The sequence below is a fragment of the Oncorhynchus clarkii genome, chromosome 20 (assembly GCF_045791955.1).
Source record: "Oncorhynchus clarkii lewisi isolate Uvic-CL-2024 chromosome 20, UVic_Ocla_1.0, whole genome shotgun sequence".
NCBI lineage: Eukaryota > Metazoa > Chordata > Actinopteri > Salmoniformes > Salmonidae > Oncorhynchus > Oncorhynchus clarkii.
Genome location: NC_092166.1, coordinates 69,231,227 through 69,251,213, shown reverse-complemented (window position 1 = coordinate 69,251,213; position 19,987 = coordinate 69,231,227). Strand labels below are relative to the sequence as shown.

The 19,987-nt window shown below is 41.9% G+C and overlaps 2 protein-coding genes and 1 long non-coding RNA gene across 3 annotated transcripts in view; 1 reads left to right on the top strand and 2 right to left on the bottom strand.

Moving 5' to 3' along the window:
• LOC139376813 (URB2 ribosome biogenesis homolog) overlaps nt 1-1,263 on the bottom strand; it is a 33,650-nt gene extending 32,387 nt beyond the window's left edge. Inside the window, exons 1-2 of the mRNA XM_071119747.1 lie at nt 689-1,263; nt 391-600 (exon numbers count right to left, since the gene is read on the bottom strand). Coding sequence (XP_070975848.1) covers nt 391-565 — 175 coding nt within the window. The 5' untranslated portion in view covers nt 566-600; nt 689-1,263. The remainder of the gene's footprint in view (nt 1-390; nt 601-688) is intronic.
• Nucleotides 1,264-1,778: 515 nt separating this feature from the next.
• On the bottom strand, nt 1,779-13,296 carry LOC139376812 (uncharacterized). The gene is made up of 2 exons (XR_011627962.1): nt 13,104-13,296; nt 1,779-3,478 (listed from the first exon to the last, which is right to left on the bottom strand). It is a non-coding gene; the product is annotated as an uncharacterized lncRNA (long non-coding RNA).
• A 39-nt stretch (nt 13,297-13,335) lies between these two features.
• Nucleotides 13,336-16,419, top strand: LOC139376811 (actin, alpha skeletal muscle 2-like). Its single transcript, XM_071119746.1, has 7 exons — nt 13,336-13,538; nt 14,314-14,450; nt 14,613-14,937; nt 15,064-15,225; nt 15,362-15,553; nt 15,652-15,833; nt 15,965-16,419. The coding sequence occupies exons 2-7, from the start codon at nt 14,322-14,324 to the stop codon at nt 16,106-16,108; spliced, it is 1,134 nt and encodes a 377-aa protein (XP_070975847.1). The 5' UTR covers nt 13,336-13,538; nt 14,314-14,321; the 3' UTR covers nt 16,109-16,419.
• Nucleotides 16,420-19,987: the final 3,568 nt, after the last annotated feature.

The following is a 19,987-nucleotide window of genomic DNA, read 5'->3' as shown; positions in this document are numbered from 1 at the left end:
GCCAGTGCAGAGTGGAGCATACTCAGGTGTTCAAAAGCACATATCAGACCGAGACCCTAATGCTTCGTTCTTAGGTAGCTCTTTATGAGTTTTAGTTGAGAAAACCATCTCTCCGCAGAAGCAACAGTTACAGGGATGGTTAAAAACAACTTGATTGCCATAGCAACATCAGGAAACAGGGCAGAAGGGAGTGGGGATTCAAATACAGCAGTTCTGTAACATCTTTAATTGAGCCTCTCATTCTCCTTAATTTCCATTCTCAAAACATTATGGAAAGAGTTTAATTGTAGCCTATAGGATGTTTTGGGACAGGTCCACCTGGCAGATGCAAACAGATTGGCAGATGCAAACAGATAAATACAGGATAAGGTAGGATGAAGGAGTACTCACCCTGGTCAACGAGCAGAGGCAGCAGGTCTGTGGAGTAGCTGCACTCAAGGAAGGCAGTGTGTGGGCCACCTTCACAGGCTGTATTTACTGTGCAGCCCAGTTTCACTGGTGAATGGTTCTGTGTCATCATGACAATGTGGGTGAGTGCCTCCCCATCTGGCAGGAAGTCCTCCATCCCTCTACTTTGACTGAACTGAGTTATCCATCTACCTACACACACACACGCAAATAAGAGCCGATAGGTTAAAGGTGACAACAAGGAGATGAAATAAGGACTTGAACCCCAGCCCTCTAGTACCTTTGAAGTAGACAACACCCAGAGCAACCAAGGCAGCACTTCTTCACACAGGCTTTGTCAGGATGCGATCCACCTTGCAGCCAGTCTGGTTGATTGCATTAATGGTTGTGCCTGTTTTCAATCTTTCCGCAAGATGGCGCCAACTCTCCATGTTTTGTAAATGCTCAGTACAATGCTCATGTGCTTTCAAAATGGTCCCGTATTCTTCCACGAACGAAAACCATCACTGTTCAAATTAGTCTCTTTTTCCAAAAATGCCACAACAAAAACAAAAAACTGCATCAGATATACTTGAATACACAAGCTATGTCAGTGTCATTTTTTCTCAATTTTTCATACATATTTCATAGTTGTCACTAAATCTCAGAGGGACTGGGTATTCCACTTTGAGGGAATACAAAATCTCTGATCTGTTTTGACCCTTTTTGACAAGATGTTTGTCAGACGGGGCCTCTGGCCACAATTGTGCATCATCACATAAACACACTCACGTTCTGTAGTAGGTCCACAAACTGGTCTTTTTGTGACTGGAACAGCAAGTGCTGGGGGTGAATCAGACTCCAGGTGTAGCTGGTTGAGAAAATGCCAAGAGTGTGCAAAGCTGTCATCAATGAGTAGGTGTTCTAAAACTTTTGACTGGTAGTGTAGCTGATATTGCTGACTTGCTTAAACAAATGTGGTTTCTACTGACAACTGAGATGTACAACTTGGGCATAAGGGGGATGACAAGCAGATAAGAGGCTATCCATAATTTCGATTAAGACATTAATGAGCGAGCGACGACAGAAGTAGTCAATATAACTATTTGTTCAGCACTTTTGAAATGTACAGCGACAGAATTCAGAACATGGGCCGTTCTTACAGTGTTCTCTTTGTACAACAAGTCAGAACCATAGGATAAATAAAGGGGGCATATAAACAGACAATGAAAGCTCTTCCAATATTCAATAATTACATTTCTCTAAAACAGGTTATAGGCTACATGTGCACCCCCAAGTTAGAACAGTAGGCAAAATGAAGAGGTGAAAATAGATTGAATGTAACGCTCAATGAGTGAATAGGTGTGGAGTCAGGCACAGAGAGCAAAGGATGCAGGAAAAAACACGCTTTAATGTCCAAAATAATCACAGGAACAAAATAGTATACCCAAACCAGGTATAACTACAAAACAAAAATGTACCCTATCGTGAAATACAAGGACAGCGAGAAACCCAGCGAGAAACCCAACGAAAACACTAACCACTCTAACACATACAGATGAACAAGCCCGCACAAACAGAAGCGGGCTGAACGAACTTAAATAACCCCACCCTAACAACCAAACAAGGAACAGGTGAAACCAATTAGACAAAACCAAACGAACACACAACAAAGGATCGGTGGCAGCTAGTAGACCGGCGACGACGACCGCCGAGCGCCACCCGAACAAGAAGGGGAGTCAGCTTCGGTAATATTCGTGACATTGAATTGTTAGGGTGAAGCACATTGAATGCCGATTGGGTTTTTGCGTATCAAAAAACTTACACGTCATATAACACTATTTGACACATTAAATAAGCTTTTAATTTGACACATCAAATGACACAATTCTATTATAGAATGTTGTGTGTGCTGAATTTGCACGTGCAAGCCAAGCGCCCCCACTACTATCAGTAGCACTGTCAAAGCTGTACAAAAAAGTTTGCTAACCAGGCCATGAACGATGTGTTTACAATACCGTATTACCTTCTTAGCTACAATATACATATCTCCGTTGCATATTACATAATTTATGCAGCAACATACAATATATTTTTGGACTCACCTTGTGAAGGTGGCGCAGCGGGCCTTTGTGGGCAAATTTTACCATCAAACTTTGGCATCAAAGTCTGGCATTCTCTGGATTTGTGGTGGGAACTCTGGAAAAAAAACACAGCCACATTGAATAGCAGGCTAACATTAGTGGTTGCTTTGCAATGCTTGCAGTTAGCCACTGATTCCTTCCAAATGACTCATTGTTGAATTTGTTGTGTAATCTTTATGTCCAATGACCGATGAGCACCGATACATTTTAGCTATAATTTCTATTCATATGACAAGGATTAAAAAGGATTTGCCAGTAGATTGTTGACTTGATTTATGATGATGACTGCTAGCTAAGAAAGTAAGATGTTGACATGATCAGTCCAATCAAAGCTACTGTACATATAACGTGATTTGACGTAATTTTATCTGTGGCCAATCAAATCAAATCAAATGTATTTATATAGCCCTTCGTACATCAGCTGATATCTCAAAGTGCTGTACAGAAACCCAGCCTAAAACCCCAAACAGCAAGCAATGCAGGCGTAGAAGCACGGTGGCTAGGAAAAACTCCCTAGAAAGGCCAGAACCTAGGAAGAAACGTAGAGAGGAACCAGGCTATGAGCGGTGGCCAGTCCTCTTCTGGCTGTGCCGGGTGGAGATTATAACAGAACATGGCCAAGATGTTCAAATGTTCATAAATGACCAGCATGGTCAAATAATAATAATCACAGTAGTTGTCGAGAGTGAGGCAAGTCAGCACCTCAGGAGTAAATGTCAGTTGGCTTTTCATAGCCGATCATTAAGAGTATCTCTACCACTCCTGCTGTCTCTAGAGAGTTGAAAACAGCAGGTCTGGGACAGGTAGCACATCCGGTGAACAGGTCAGGATTCCATAGCCGCAGGCAGAACAGTTGAAACTAGAGCAGCAGCACGGCCAGGTGGACTGGGGACAGCAAGGAGTCATCATGCCAGGTAGTCATGAGGCATGATCCTAGGGCTCAGGTCCTCAGAGAGAGAGAAAGAAAAAGAGAAAGAGAGAATTAGAGAGAGCATACTTAAATTCACACAGGACACCGGATAAGACAGGAGAAGTACTCCAGATATAACAAACTGACCCTAGCCCCCCGACACATAAACTACTGCAGCATAAATACTGGAGGCTGAGACAGGAGGGGTCAGGAGACACTGTGGCCCCATCCGATGATACCCCCGGACAGGGCCAAACAGGAAGGATATAACCCCATCCACTTTGCCAAAGCACAGCCCCCACACCACTAGAGGGATATCTTCAACCACCAACTTACCATCCTGAGACAAGGCCGAGTATAGCCCACCAAGATCTCCGCCAAGGCACAACCCAAGGGGGGGGGGGGGGTGCCAACCCAGACAGGAAGATCACATCAGTGACTCAACCCACTCAAGTGATGCACCCCTCCTAGAGACGGCCTGAAAGAGCACCAGTAAGCCAGTGACTCAGCCCTGTAATAGGGTTAGAGGCAGAGAATTCCAGTGGAAAGAGGGGAACCGGTCAGGCAGAGACAGCAAGGGCGGTTCGTTGCTCCAGAGCCTTTCCGTTCACCTTCACACTCCTAGGCCAGACTACACTCAATCATATGACCATTCCATAAAAATTGGCAGACCATTCCATAAAAATTGAGCTCTATAGGAGAAAGCCCTGCCTCCAGCTGTTTGCTTCGAAATTATAGGGACAATTAGGAGGCCTGAGTCTTGTGACCGTAGCGTACGTGTAGGTATGTACGGCAGGACCAAATCAGAGAGATAAGTAGGAGCAAGCCCATGTAATGCTTTGTAGGTTAGCAGTAAAACCTTGAAATCAGCCCTTGCCTTAACAGGAAGCCAGTGTAGGGAGGCTAGCACTGGAGTAATATGATAAAATGTTTTGGTTCTAGTCAGGATTCTAGCAGACGTATTTAGCACTAACTGAAGTTTATTTAGTGCTTTATCCGGGTTGCCGGAAAGTATAGCATTGCAGTAGTCTAACCTAGAAGTAACAAAAGCATGGATACATTTTTCTGCATCATTTTTGGACAGAAAGTTTCAGATTTTTGCAATGTTACGTAGATGGAAAAAAGCTGTCCTTGAAACAGTCTTGATATGTTCGTGAAAAGAGAGATCAGGGTCCAGAGTAACGCCAAGGTCCTTCACAGTTTTATTTGAGATGACTATACAACCATTAAGATTAATTTTCAGATTCAACAGAAGATCTCTTTGTTTCTTGGGACCTAGAACAAGCATCTCTGTTTTGTCCTTATGTCTGAAACACAGGATTCTAGCGAGGGCAATTTTGGGGCTTCACCATGTTTCATTGAAATGTACAGCTGTGTGTCATCTGCATAGCAGTGAAAGTTAACATTATGTTTTCGAATGACATCCCCAAGAGGTAAAATAAACTGCTCAAAAAAATAAAGGGAACACTAAAATAACACATCCTAGATCTGAATGAATAAAATATTCTTATTAAATACTTTTTTCTTTACATAGTTGAATGTGCTGACAACAAAATCACACAAAAATGATCAATGGAAATCAAATTTATCAATCCATGGAGGTCTGGATTTGGAGTCACACTCAAAATTAAAGTGGAAAACCACACTACAGGCTGATCCAACTTTGATGTAATGTTTTTAAAACAAGTCAAAATAGGGCTCAGTAGTGTGTGTGGCCTCCATGTGTCTGTATGACCTCCCTACAACGCCTGGGCATGCTCCTGATGAGGTGGCGGATGGTCTCCTGAGGGAACTTCTCCCAGACCTGGACTAAAGCATCCGTCAACTCCTGGACAGTCTGTGGTGCAACGTGGCGTTGGTGGATGGAGCGAGACATGATGTTCCAGATGTGCTCAATTAGATTCAGGTCTGGGGAACGGGCGGGCCAGTCCATAGCATCAATGCCTTCCTCTTGCAGGAACTGCTGACACACTCCAGCCACATGAGGTCTAGCATTGTCTTGCATTAGGAGGAACTCAGGGCCAACCGCACCAGCATATGGTCTCACAAGGGGTCTGAGGATCTCATCTCGGTACCTAATGGCAGTCAGGCTACCTCTGGCGAGCACATGGAGGGCTGTGCGGCCCCCCAAAGAAATGCCACACCAAACCATGACTGACCCACCGCCAAACCGGTCATGCTGGAGGATGTTGCAGGCAGCAGAAAGTTCTCCACGGCGTCTCCAGACTCTGTCACGTTTGTCACATGTGCTCAGTGTGAACCTGCTTTCAACTGTGAAGAGCACAGGGCGCCAGTGGCGAATTTGCCAATCTTGGTGTTCTCTGGCAAATGCCAAACGTCCTGCACGGTGTTGGGCTGTAAGCACAACCCCCACCTGTGGACGTCGGGCCCTCATACCACCCTCATGGAGTCTGTTTCTGACCGTTTGAGCAGACACATGCACATTTGTGGCCTGCTGGAGGTCATTTTGCAGGGCTCTGGCAGTGCTCCTCCTGCTCCTCCTTGCACAAAGGCGGAGGTAGCGGTCCTGCTGCTGGGTTGTTGCCCTCCTACGGCCTCCTCCACGTCTCCTGATGTACTGGCCTGTCTCCTGGTAGCGCCTCCATGCTCTGGACACTACGCTGACAGACACAGCAAACCTTCTTGCCACAGCTCGCATTGATGTGCCATCCTGGATGAGCTGCACTACCTGAGCCACTTGTGTGGGTTGTAGACTCTGTCTCATGCTACCACTAGAGTGAAAGCACCGCCAGCATTTAAAAGTGACCAAAACATCAGCCAGGAAGCATAGGAACTGAGAAGGTCTGTGGTCACCACCTGCAGAACCACTCCTTTATTGGGGGTGTCTTGCTAATTGCCTATAATTTCCACCTGTTGTCTATTCCATTTGCACAACAGCATGTGAAATGTATAGTCAATCAGTGTTGCTTCCTAAGTGGACAGTTTGATTTCACAGAAGTGTGATTGACTTGGAGTTACATTGTGTTGTTTAAGTGTTCCCTTTATTTTTTTGAGCAGTGTATATAGTGAAAACAATAGTGGTCCTAAAACGGAACCTTGAAGAACACCGAAATTTACAGTTGATTTCTCAGAGGACAAACCATTCACAGAGACAAACTGACATCTTTCCGACAGATAAGATCTAAACCAGGCCAGAGCTTGTCCGTGTAGACCAATTTGGGTTTCCAATCTCTCCAAAAGAATGTGGTGATCGATGGTATCAAAAGCAGCACTAAGGTCTAGGAGCACGAGGACAGATGCAGAGCCTCGGTCTGATGCCATTAAAAGGTAATTTACCACCTTCACAAGTGCAGTCTCAGTGCTATGATTGGGTCTAAAACCAGACTGAAGCATTTCGTATACATTGTTTGTCTTCAGGAAGGCAGTGAGTTGCTGCGCAACAGCTTTTTCTAAAATTTTTGAGAGGAATGGAAGGTTCAATATAGGCCAATAGGTTTTTATATTTTCTGGGTCAAGGTTTGGCTTTTTCAAGAGAGGCTTTATTACTGCCACTTTTAGTGAGTTTGGTACACATCCGGTGGATAGAGAGCCGTTTATTATGTTCAACATAGGGGGTCCAAGCACAGGAAGCAGCTCTTTCAGTAGTTTAGTTGGAATAGGGTCCAGAATGCAGCTTGAAGGTTTAGAGGCCATGATTATTTTCATCATTGTGTCAAGAGATATAGTACTAAAACACTTGAGTGTCTCTCTTGATCCTATGTCCTGGCAGAGTTGTGCAGACTCAGGACAACTGAGCTTTGAAGGAATACGCAGACTTAAAGAGGAGTCCGTAATTTGCTTTCTAATAATCATGATCTTTTCCTCAAAGAAGTTCATGAATGTATTACTTCTGGAGTGAAAGCCATCCTCACTTGGGGAATGCTGCTTTTTAGTTAGCTTTTCGACAGTATCAAAAATACATTTTGGATTGTTCTTATTTTCCTCAATTAAGTTGGAAAAATAGGATGATCGAGCAGCAGTGAGGGCTCTTCGATAGTGCACGGTACTGTCTTTCCAAGCTAGTCAGAAGACTTCCAGTTTGGTGTGGCGCCATTTCCGTTCCAATTTTCTGGAAGCTTGCTTCAGAGCTCGGGTATTTTCTGTATACCAGGGAGCTAGTTTCTTATGAGAAATGTTTTTAGTTTTTAGGGGTGCAACTGCATCTAGGGTATTGCGCAAGGTTAGATTGAGTTCCTCAGTTAGGTGGTTAACTGATTTTTGTCCTCTGATGTCCTTGGGTAGGCAGAGGGATTCTGGAAGGGCATCAAGGAATCTCTGCGTTGTCTTTGAATTTATAGCACGACTTTTGATGCTCCTTGGTTGGGGTCTGAGCAGATTATTTGTTGCAATTGCAAACGTAATAAAATGGTGGTCCGATAGTCCAGGATTATGAGGAAAAACATTAAGATCCACAACATTTATTCCATGGGACAAAACTAGGTCCAGAGTATGACTGTGACAGTGAGTAGGTCCAGAGACATGTTGGACAAAACCCACTGAGTCGATGATGGCTCCGAAAGCCTTTTGGAGTGGGTCTGTGGACTTTTCCATGTGAATATTAAAGTCACCAAAAATTTGAATATTATCTGCTATGACTACAAGGTCCGATAGGAATTCAGGGAACTCAATGAGGAACGCTGTATATGGCCCAGGAGGCCTGTAAACAGTAACTATAAAAAGTGATTGAGTAGGCTGCATAGATTTCATGACTAGAAGCGAACTCTTTCAATAATGGCAGGAAGGGAGGAGGTCTTTATCCTAGTGAGATTGCTAAGGCGAACACTGCCATGTTTAGTCTTGCCCAACCTAGGTCGAGGCACAGACACGGTCTCAATGGGGATAGCTGAGCTGACTACACTGACTGTGCTAGTGGCAGACTCCACTAAGCTGGCAGGCTGGCTAACAGCCTTGAGCCTTCTTGGAAGGGCACTTGTAATATAACTCTATGGCAGGACCCAAAGGGCTGAAATGTTTGATGTTTACCCTTACTAAGGACTTAAACTTGGCGATGACGTACTATCCCCATGAGTGACAGAACAATGAGCCAATCAAGGCGCAATGATCCTATTTTCTGCTCGCTCGCCCCACCGCCACAGAAAGCACTGAGTTAGGCTGAAACACCTGCATTTTGGAGCTGCCTTACTCAAGAAAACAAAAAAGAGACCATGTGTGTATGCAGCTTTATTAATAACTGAATGATATATATATTTTTTTACATTGTTTGCAAACTGATATGTGACATGTATTAATGCCAAAATAACATGCAAAACAGGCAAGACCCCCCCCAAAAAATACATATATTATTATTATTTTTTGTTAAAAATGTGGGGCTCAAAACATGAATGAGGGGCCACCACTGGCTCTATGCCTCTCGCAACTGCAACATGTTGGATAAAGCAATTTCACAATTTCGGCTGTTTTGAATCTTTGCTATGCTGTAATAAAGGCTCTCTGGTATTACTTATAATTTATTTATTGTTATTTACACTGTTCCAAACAGTCAGAAATATAATAATACTGCAATCTAAAAGCACCTGTTTATCACACATAATAAGCTGCCCACTCAGCTCTTGCTCCTATACACTCATTTCTTTCTTGATCTCCTTCTTATTGTTATTATTACAATTATGATTATGATCGTCAGTATAATAATAAGTCATGTCATTATCATTCATAGGCTTAGCATTGTAGCCTTGTTTTACCACCATCGAGCTGTAGGCCTAAGAGTGCATCCTGTTCAGCTGTCTTAATACTGTAATTTAGGCCTATATTTCAATATAGCCTAAAGGCTACAGTGTCAATAAATCAATCATTCATTCGTGCATGTCATCACACAGCATACAGTGGTGTGCTTTGAAATGCTTTGAAATGCCATTAAGCTTTTTTTGTTTTAAAATTAAATAAGAAAGGGAGCCTCGAATAATTAGCCTAAACAATACATCTACTGCAACATGTCAGCAATTGCATTCACAAATCCATGCGACTGTTTTTAGTCTTTGCGGGAATAAAGGCTTTCAATGTTTTAGTTAGTTAGAATATACTCTATGGTACAGTTATAATTTATTAAGTGTTGTTTACACAGTTCCAAAAGGTCAGAAAAAAATGGATATTGTAATCTTCCACAACTAAGTCAAATGTCTTCCACACATTGGACTTCCCCTTTGCCCCATGAGCAACCAGTAAACATTCCCCATTTGGAGTTAATTTGTCACATCCTCTGCACCAATATACTTTCAAATGTGTTATGGTTTTCGGAGTTTGCTATAACCAACTTATTGATGTGATTATGATATGCTATAGGTCAGGCCCTATTGGTCACGTGCATACGATGCATAAAGTACATTCGGAAAGTATTCAGACCCCTTGACCTTTTCCACATTTTGCTATGTTACAGCCTTATTCAAAAATGTATTTAAAAAAATCTATTGCCTCATCAATTTTCCCTTAATGACAAAGCAAAAACAGGTGTTTAGACATTTTTGCAAATGACAATACATTTACATAACTATTCAGACCCTTTACTCAGTACTTTGTCGAAGCACCTTTGGTAGTGATTACAGCCTTGAGTCTTCTTCGGTATGACTCTACAAGCTTGGCACACCTGTATTTGGGGAGTTTCTCACATTATTCTCTGCAGATTATCTCAAGCTCTGTCAGGTTGGATGGGGAGTGCTGCTGCACAGCCATTTTCAGGTCTCTCCAGAGATGTTTGATCGGGTTCAAGTCCGGGCAACTTAAGGACATTCAGAGACTTGTCCCAAAGCCACTCCTGCGTTGTCTTGGCTGTGTGCTTCTCCCATCTCCACAGAGGAACTCTGGAGCTCTGTCAGAGTGACCATCAGGTTCTTGGTCACTTCTCTGACCAAGGCCCTTCTCCCTTGATTGCTCAGTTTGGACGGGCGGCCAGCTCTAGGAATAGTCTTGGTGGTTCCAAACTTCTTCCATTTTTAGAATGATGGAGGCCATTGTGTTCTTGGGGACCTTCAATGTTGCAGGCATTTTTAGGTATCCTTTCCCAGATCTGTACCTCGACACCTGTCTCGGAGCACTGGACAATTACTTCGACCTCATGGCTTGGTTTTTGCTCTGACTTGCACTGTCAACTGTGGGACCTTATATAGTAGACCTTATATAAACCATGGCCAATCAATTGAATTTTCCACAGGTGGGCTCCAATCAAGTTTTAGAAACATCTCAAGGATGATCAATGTAAACAGAATGCACCTGAGCTCAAATTCGAGTCTCATAGCAAAGAGTCTGAATATTTATGTAAATATGTTATTTATTTTTATGTGCTAAAATTTCTAAAACCTGTTTTCACTTTGTCATTATGGGGTATTGTGTGTAGATTGAGGCCGATTTTTATTGTTTTATCAATTTTAGAATATGGCTGTAACATAACAAAATGTGGAAAAGGGGAAGGGGTCTGAGTACTTTCCGAATGTACTGTAAATATGAAACAGTCCATGGGTGATTAATGACACTTGTTTCTACTATTATGAGAAAAACATGGATTATATGAATATTGATATAAAATGTATATGTAGAGAAATACATTGTTGATCTATTATGAATTATTATTCAGTTGAAAGGATTCATTAACTTTTTTTGAGGTATTGTTTGTCAACAATATGACCTCATTAACCTGGGCACAGTGCTCATGTCATGCAGGTTCAGGTAGGCTATACAGGACAATTGTATTTTTTGTTAATAGACAACATTTATCCATTAGCTAAAGCAAAGCCATAGGCTACATTCCCTGGCACCACAGAAAGGCTATCATCGATTTGATAGACAGCTGTATAGACATACCACAATTTCAGCACCATGGACACAAATCAGTAGTCTAAACTTGGTGAGTGACTATCTGACTGACAGATTTTGTTTTATTTTAGGGAAGGTGGTGGGAGAGGAGAGTGAACTCTGACCTTGTGGGGTCCAGAGAAACTACATTACGCCAGTGATGGCGTGTAGCCTATCTGTCATGAAAACAGAGGAATGCATGTGTCTAGAAGAGGCCTCTGAACCTCATTAAAGCTAGAATCCTTAATTGAAACAATAACAAAGTGGGCAACCCGCCTCTGTTTTTGTAAAACGCTGAGGGATGGGCTTGGAGAAATGTAATCACTCACATTCATAGAAAAAGCAATGGATGCAAGGACTGACCATCCATGATATCAAAAGTATAGTTTTAACCATGTTTTGAGGCTGTTTGTTTATAGTTACATTGTTTTCAACCATTGGAGCAAACCAAGCTTATATTTTGGGTTCTGATGGGGTACAACAGTTGAACTAAGCTCATGAGGCGATCGGATTGAATCCCAGCCTTAGTCTATTCTTGTCCTATTACACTCTTAGAAAAAAGGTTCTAAAAGGTTTATATTACTTGCTTCATATATGCCACCCCTAAAGGTTCTAGGCTTTTCAAGAAAAGGGTTAATTGGGGTTCTATATAGATAGAACCTTTAAGCGTGCCATAATATATGAAACAAAGTATAGAAAAAACATATATATAGAACCAAAAAGGGTTCTAAGAGTGTAGGGTTCTCCAGCCCAGGCTGAAGTGGTCTTCTGAACGAATAAGCTGCTTATTTTCCCTTGGTGACAGGGGGAGGCATAGTGGCAGTTGTCCCTCTTGCTTCCTCCCCTCCTACCAAACTGACACGTACCCCACAGACATCACCTGCTGGGGCAGACAGTGGAGTGGCAGCAGCTGGGCAACAGACCCTGTCAAACCAAGCAAGCCTCAAATGTAGACCTACTAAAATAAATGCTTTATGTACTGTATTTTGAGTTCATGGAATAACTGTGATTTACACCGAATTTCAATGGGAGAAAATGCTTTGCAGCTTTTCATCTTCTTTGAACACAGCATTAGAAGGTTGTATATGAGGTTCTTGGATAGCTTATTATGTCATATGTTCAGGATACACATCTGAACGTTTGAGACATGGTCCTCATGCCAACACTGAGTTAACTCTGGGCTCCTGTTGTCTCTGTCAACAAATGATTTGACTTGTGTGTTGCTGTGAGGATATGACCTGGCCACTATGTGTTGAAACGTCTAAAGTATATGAGAAGTAAAAAGTCACATTCTCAATGTATTTGACCAACTGGAATTTGTATGTTTAAAAAAAAAAAAAGATTTTTAAATATATCCTGTGACAATACCAACAATAAATAGCCTATACGGCTAGCTGTTATCAGCTGTTTCAGAGAACCTGTCGGATGCTGGCCATAAGATGATAGAAAAGAGGTCAGTCTATGGATGCATAATGATGTAGGCTAATAATAATAATAATGCAATCTTTATTGGGTCTCGTCACAAAATAAACATTTCAAAATGTTTTACTTTGCATGTAATTAGCCCCATGCAAATAGTTGTATTAAACGTAGCCTATGCAATGCCTGAATCAATGCGGCATCTGTTATTGTTTGGATAACCTACAGCTACCCCACAGTAGGTATGCACGGGGTTCTAGAGCTCTAAACTGAGTAAACCCTAAAACCCCAAGCAGCAACGATTACAGAGCACAATGGCAAAAAATTACAGACCAATCCATTGTTAACACGGCTGTGTAACTGCAAATCCAAGCTCAAATGGACATTACTATGTTTGTAATCAACTTGCAGTAGTATGACAGAACAATAATTTAAACTACCTTCTTTCCTTCGTGTTGTCGTTCCTATATGGCTATACAGTTGCGCTCCTCGATAAGGGCTTTCCAACCGGGATCCTGTATGCAGTTGTAGTTTGCTGTGCCACGAGGGTGTCTTACAAATCATAGGCTCTCCATATACGGCCCTGGCGCCGTGGCTTCGAATCAGGACCACAGTCCCATACATGGAGAGCCCTGCTCACTTTTAAACCGGGGAGCCCTTTAGCCTGCCTGCGAAGTTTCCCCCGTCACATCGAAGAACCTAATATGGATGACGCTGGAAAAATGTCCAATGGAACACGTAGACATTCTCAATGGTGGGTAAGGGAAATAGGCCGAACGCGGTGAGTATATAAGGTTTGAAGTGCCACTATAGCTCGATCCAGCAGCAGTTGCTTTCCGCCTTCTGAGCTTAATCTGAGACAGACACCACCAAAGGTAAGAAAAATGGAATCAACCCAAACCTCAAATACTGGATCTACTATTCATGGACTGATATCAAAGGATGTACCCTTCTTTTTATTTTACATCTGCGGAGCCAATTAATATGATAAAATACACAGATAGTGATGTTAGTCTCTTCACCTGAAGGAATTGCGCATGCCAATTACGCATGGATTTATTGTATAGGCTACAGAAATTAAACAAATTGCGGAAGAGTAGAAGAGAGATAAAATACAAATGTTCCTTTCTGTAAAATTACTTGATAAACCCTTGGCCTTGTTTGTAGACTTAATTTAAACAAACAACTGGCCAAATTGCCTGGGTTGGCTACCTAACGATTTAACAGCATTGTGTTATTGAAAGAAATTAGAGTGGTTTCATGGAGTTCAGAAACAATGCATTTTAATTGGATAGATAATTTCACTCATACAACAAATGAGTGTGTAACATGCATAATATAACCAGTAGGGTATTCAACAGGTGACAATATCAATGCGTAAATCTAACCAATGACTTGTGCCTAAACTCAATTCAATATAATTTCGACATAGTAGCGAATTAACTTGCAACAACCTTTTGAGTAAATGCAATGATTTTCTCACTCAACCAGGCTGTTAAACTGTCATCCGTGGCTTGTACAATATTTAGTGTTAGACAACGTTTAGGTGTGCATCGTGAGTTATGTTGTTCTAATGTGTTTCACAGCTCCGGCATGTGTGCGTGCACTCTGGAGAAATATGATAGTTATTTGTGTATGTGTATTATTAAGAACTCAAGATGTGTGACGACGACGAGACTACAGCTCTGGTGTGCGACAACGGCTCCGGCCTTGTGAAGGCTGGGTTCGCCGGTGATGACGCCCCCAGGGCTGTCTTCCCCTCAATCGTTGGTCGCCCTCGTCACCAGGTATGATCTGCACTCTGAAGACGCCTGCAACAGGCCCATATTATGCAATTTGCCCCGTAAATCCTTTATTATCCATTATCTATCTATGCGTTCCCACGTCATGTTTTGACTGGGATTAGGCTATGCCACCATATAGGCCAATGAGTCTCGTCTTTCCTCCAGGGTGTCATGGTCGGTATGGGTCAGAAGGACTCCTACGTAGGAGATGAAGCTCAGAGCAAGAGAGGTATCCTTACTCTTAAGTACCCCATCGAGCACGGTATCATCACTAACTGGGATGATATGGAGAAGATCTGGCACCACACCTTCTACAACGAGCTGCGTGTGGCCCCCGAGGAGCATCCCACTCTGCTCACTGAGGCCCCCCTGAACCCCAAGGCTAACCGTGAAAAGATGACTCAGATCATGTTTGAGACATTCAACGTCCCCGCCATGTATGTTGCGATCCAGGCTGTGCTGTCTCTGTACGCCTCCGGTCGTACCACTGGTATGGAATGCAGCGTTTACTCATAAACAATTAACTTAAAACAACGTGTCGGCTACGTGTGGCCTACCATGTGTCTATACTATGAGTTTTGTCAACTGAATATTTACGTTTTTGTTTGTGTTAAAGGTATTGTGCTGGACTCCGGTGATGGTGTGACCCACAACGTACCCATCTATGAGGGTTATGCTCTTCCTCACGCCATCATGCGTCTGGATTTGGCTGGTCGCGATCTGACTGACTACCTCATGAAAATCCTCACCGAGCGTGGCTACTCTTTCGTCACAACCGGTGAGATTTCGTTTGCCTTGTTTGACTCACCATGAAAATACCATGCATAATCTGTAAAAATGCGCTAAAACGCACAAGACGTGCGTAATTGCAATGATTTGTTCCATGTTCTGAGCAAAATAGTTATTCATTACAGCCGAGCGTGAGATCGTGCGTGACATCAAGGAGAAGCTGTGCTATGTGGCTCTGGACTTCGAGAACGAGATGGCCACCGCCGCCTCCTCCTCCTCCCTTGAGAAGAGCTATGAGCTTCCCGATGGTCAGGTCATCACCATCGGTAACGAGCGTTTCCGTTGCCCAGAGACCCTCTTCCAGCCTTCATTCATTGGTATGTAATAATCATATAATGAGTAATGATAATTTATACGCCTATTATATTGGTCAAAATAGAGACATGCTGTTTCTAATACGTTATAATCCAAACAGGTATGGAGTCTGCGGGTATTCACGAGACCGCCTACAACAGCATCATGAAGTGCGACATTGACATCCGTAAGGACCTGTATGCCAACAATGTCCTGTCCGGTGGTACCACCATGTACCCTGGTATTGCTGACCGTATGCAAAAGGAGATCACCGCCCTGGCACCCAGCACCATGAAGATCAAGGTATGACATATATGACAACCCAATAACACTATTCGTATTTATACCTTCCAATAAACATTTATTTTTTAACAATAAAACCTTCATAAAAATATGTCATGGTTTTTACTCATACTCAACTTCTTTCTCTATAGATCATTGCCCCACCTGAGCGTAAATACTCCGTCTGGATCGGTGGCTCCATCCTGGCTTCCCTGTCCACTTTCCAGGCTATGTGGATCACCAAGCAGGAATACGACGAGGCAGGCCCCAGCATTGTCCACCGCAAGTGCTTCTAAATGTATCATCTCCTGCGTCTGTTTGCTCTGGATCCCCAAGAGGAACAACACAATGTTGTCACTGGACTGTTTTTATAACCTTGTGTTATCTGGAAAGAAAATCTGCAAATGTGAACCAGCATCAACAAGAATGAGACATGACATGTTATTATTCAACATGTGAATGTAAATGTACATAAATACTAAGTTATTAAAGTCCATTATTTGGTATTTTCATATATGTCTGTTTTATAATCATAATGCCGCAATATGTAGGCCTATGTTGTAAAGCACATAACATGATCATCACACAATAAACCAATAGGCCTTCAGTCCAATAGTCGTGGTCACTCGAATGCATGGTATGTTGAGGATTTCCATGCTGAATATGGTATGGTACTGTAGGATAATGTTAGAGATAATACTCTATGGTAAATGCAAAGGATTTATCAAACCATTCAAACTGCCATCAATTTACACAAATGCAGAATTATAATAGGCTACTGCTATAGTGCATCCTGTTTTGCGTCGAGTCTACTACAAGAGATTTGACTCTTGATTTGGCATGGCAAGAGTGAAAGGGGACTGTCGGGCATGACTTCGCTGGAATGTGCCATGCTTGCTCCTTCACGTCCACTTTAAACTTCGCAACAACACAGATTTGACATTTGATACCAATCTCATATTCCATGGACAGCCTGAAGAAGCCTTGTATAGAATGTATTGCATGGGCAAATAACCACCTTGCACACTGAGTCTAGGGTAATAGTAGCTGCTCACCAGGACCTTGTTAGAGCAGGGTTGGAGCATTCTTCTGACATACATTTTAACAAACAGATTATTGTATTCTAACCAACATTTACATTTACCATCTGAATGTACAAAACATTAGGAATACTTGCTCTTTCCATGACATAGACTGACCAGGTGAATCTAGGTGAACGCTATAATCCCTTATTGATGTCTTCTGTTAAATCAACTTCAATCAGTGTAGATTAAGGTGGGGGGGGGGGGGGGGGCAGGTTAAATAAGGATTTTTCAGCCTTGAGACAATTGAGACATGGATTGTGTATGTGTGAAATTCAGAAGGTTAATGAGCAAGACAAAATATTTAAGTTTCTTTCAAACACCTGTTAGGAGGAAACTGACTTTTAAATGCATCTCAACTATGGGCGGGGTTAAAACGTAGCCAGCCTATAATTACTGCACACGAAACACCATCTGTTGTGTTTTGCTTCCGTGAAAACCGAGCCAGCAAATATATATGCTGTAAGTATAAGACATAAGAATGTTCAAACCTGCGATTTGCAATACATTTTCAGACACACATTCTCTAGTTCTGTGCAGATTAAAAATCGGATATAGGCTACACTATGCATAATCTGGTTCTCTTCCACATTTTGCATTCATTGCAGTGTAGACATTAGGCTACATATTCGTTTAATTTTCTTACATAGTATATTCTGAAAATAGAATATGAAGATTGATATGCTATCACTTAAATAGTAGGCCTATGGCAGCATCATGTTACAATAATACTCATGTCATAACAGTTTAATAATCATTTAATAATCAATCAACACTACACATCCAAGTATATCTGATCAAATTATGAAAGACAAGCATTATAAATATAGAATTTCGTAAAGCGAGTGTGGAAGAAGTTTAAAAAATATTGTTGACTATTAACAATGACAAGTCACCTGATAACTTGAGTGGGAAATTACTGAGGATAATAGCGGACAATATTTCCACTCCTATTTTCCATATCTTCAATCTAAGCCAACTAGAAAGTGTGTAGGCTTGGAGGGAAGAAAAAGTTATTCTGCTACCCAAGAATAGTAAAGCCCCCTTTACTGGCTCAAATAGCCTACCAATCAGCCTGTTACCAACTCTTAGTAAACTTTTGGAAAAAATTGTGTTAAACAAATTGACAACAGACTTTCAGCACGCTTATAGGGAAGGACACTCAACGAGCACAACACTTACACAAATTACTGGCTTATTGGCTGAGAGAAATTGATGATAAAAAGATTGTGGGAGCTATTTCAGTGTGGCTTTTGACATTGTCATCATAGTCTGCTGCTGGAAAAATATATTTGTTTTGGCTTTACACCTCCTGCTATAATGTAGATAAAGAGTTACCTGTAACAGAACACAGAGGGTGTTCTTTAATGGAATCCTCTCCTCTCCTCTCCAGGTAGAATCAGGAATTCCCCAGGACAACTGTCTAGGCCCCTTACTTTTTTCAATCTTTACTAATGAGATGCCACTGGCCTTGAGTAAAGCCAGTATGTCTATCGATGTATGCGGATGACTCAACACTATACAAGGCAGCTACCACAGCGAGTGAAATCACTGCAACACTTAATAAAGACCAGTAGTAAGTTTCAGAATGGGTGGCAAGGAATAAGTTAGTACTAAATATTTCAAAAACTAAAAGCATTGTATTTGGGACAAATCATTCACTAAACCCTAAACCTCATCTAGATCTTGTATTAAATAATGTGGAAATTGAGCAACAAGTTGAGGTGACTAAATTGCTTGGAGTAACCCTGGATTGTAGACTGTCATAGTCAAAACACGATCATACAACAGTAGCCAAGATGGGGAATAGTCCGTCCATAATAAAGCACTACTCTGCCTTTTTAACAACGCTATCAACAAGGAAAGTCCTATAGGCTCTGGTTTTGTCGCACCCGGACTACTGTTCAGTCGTGTGGTCAGGTAACACAAAGAAAGACCTCGGAAAATTGCAATTGGCTCAGAACAGGGCAGAACAGCTGGCCCTTAGATATACATGGAGAGCTAACATTCATAATATGCATGTAAATCTCTCATGGCTCAAAGAGGAGGAGAGATTAACTTCATCATGTTGACATGCAAAATGGACCGAGGTGTCTGTTTAAACTACTAGCACACAGCACGGACACACATGCACCACAAGACCAGAGGTCTTTTCACAATCCTTCATAAGTCCAGAACAGACTATGGGAGGCGCAGAGTTGTACAGTGCCTTGCAAAGTATTCATCGCCCTTGGCGTTTTTCGTATTTTGTTGCATTTACAACCTGTAATTTAAATTGATTTTTATTTGGATTTCATGTAATGGACATGCACAAAATAGTCAAAATTGGTGAAGTAAAAAAAATAACTTGTTTCAATTTTATTTTTATTTTTTTTTAAATGTAAAAGTGGTGCGTGCATATGTATTCACCCCCTTTGCTATGAAGCCCCTAAATAAGATCTGATGCAACCAATTACCTTCAGAAGTCACATAATTAGTTAAATAAAGTCCACCTGTGTGGAATCTAAGTGTCACATTTAAAAAAAAAATGTATTTCACCTTTATTTAACCAGGTAGGCTAGTTGAGAACAAGTTCTCATTTGCAACTGCGACCTGGCCAAGATAAAGATAAAGATAAAGACATGATCATGTCACGTGTGCCAAATACAACAGGTGTAGGTAGGTAGACTTTACAGTCTCTTTACAGTCTCTTTATTTACAGGCTCTAAGCAATAGTGCAAAAAAGGTGTTAGGTGAACAATAGGTAAGTAAAGAAATAAAACAACAGTAAAAAGATGGGCTATATACAGTAGTGAGGCTATATACAGTAGCGAGGCTACATACAGACACCGGTTAGTCAGGCTGATTGAGGTAGCGGCACACAATGCAAATAGTCCAGTGTGGTCAGAGGCCGAGCAATTGCCTTACCAGGCAGTGATGCCACCAGCTATAGAACCTTTTGAGGATCTCAGGACCCATGCAAAATCTTTTTAGTTTCCTGAGGGGAAACTAGGCTTTGTCGTGCCCTCTTCACGAATGTCTTGGTGTGTTTGGACCATTCTAGTTTGTTGTTGATGTGGACACCGAGGAACTTGAAGCACTCAACCTGCTCCA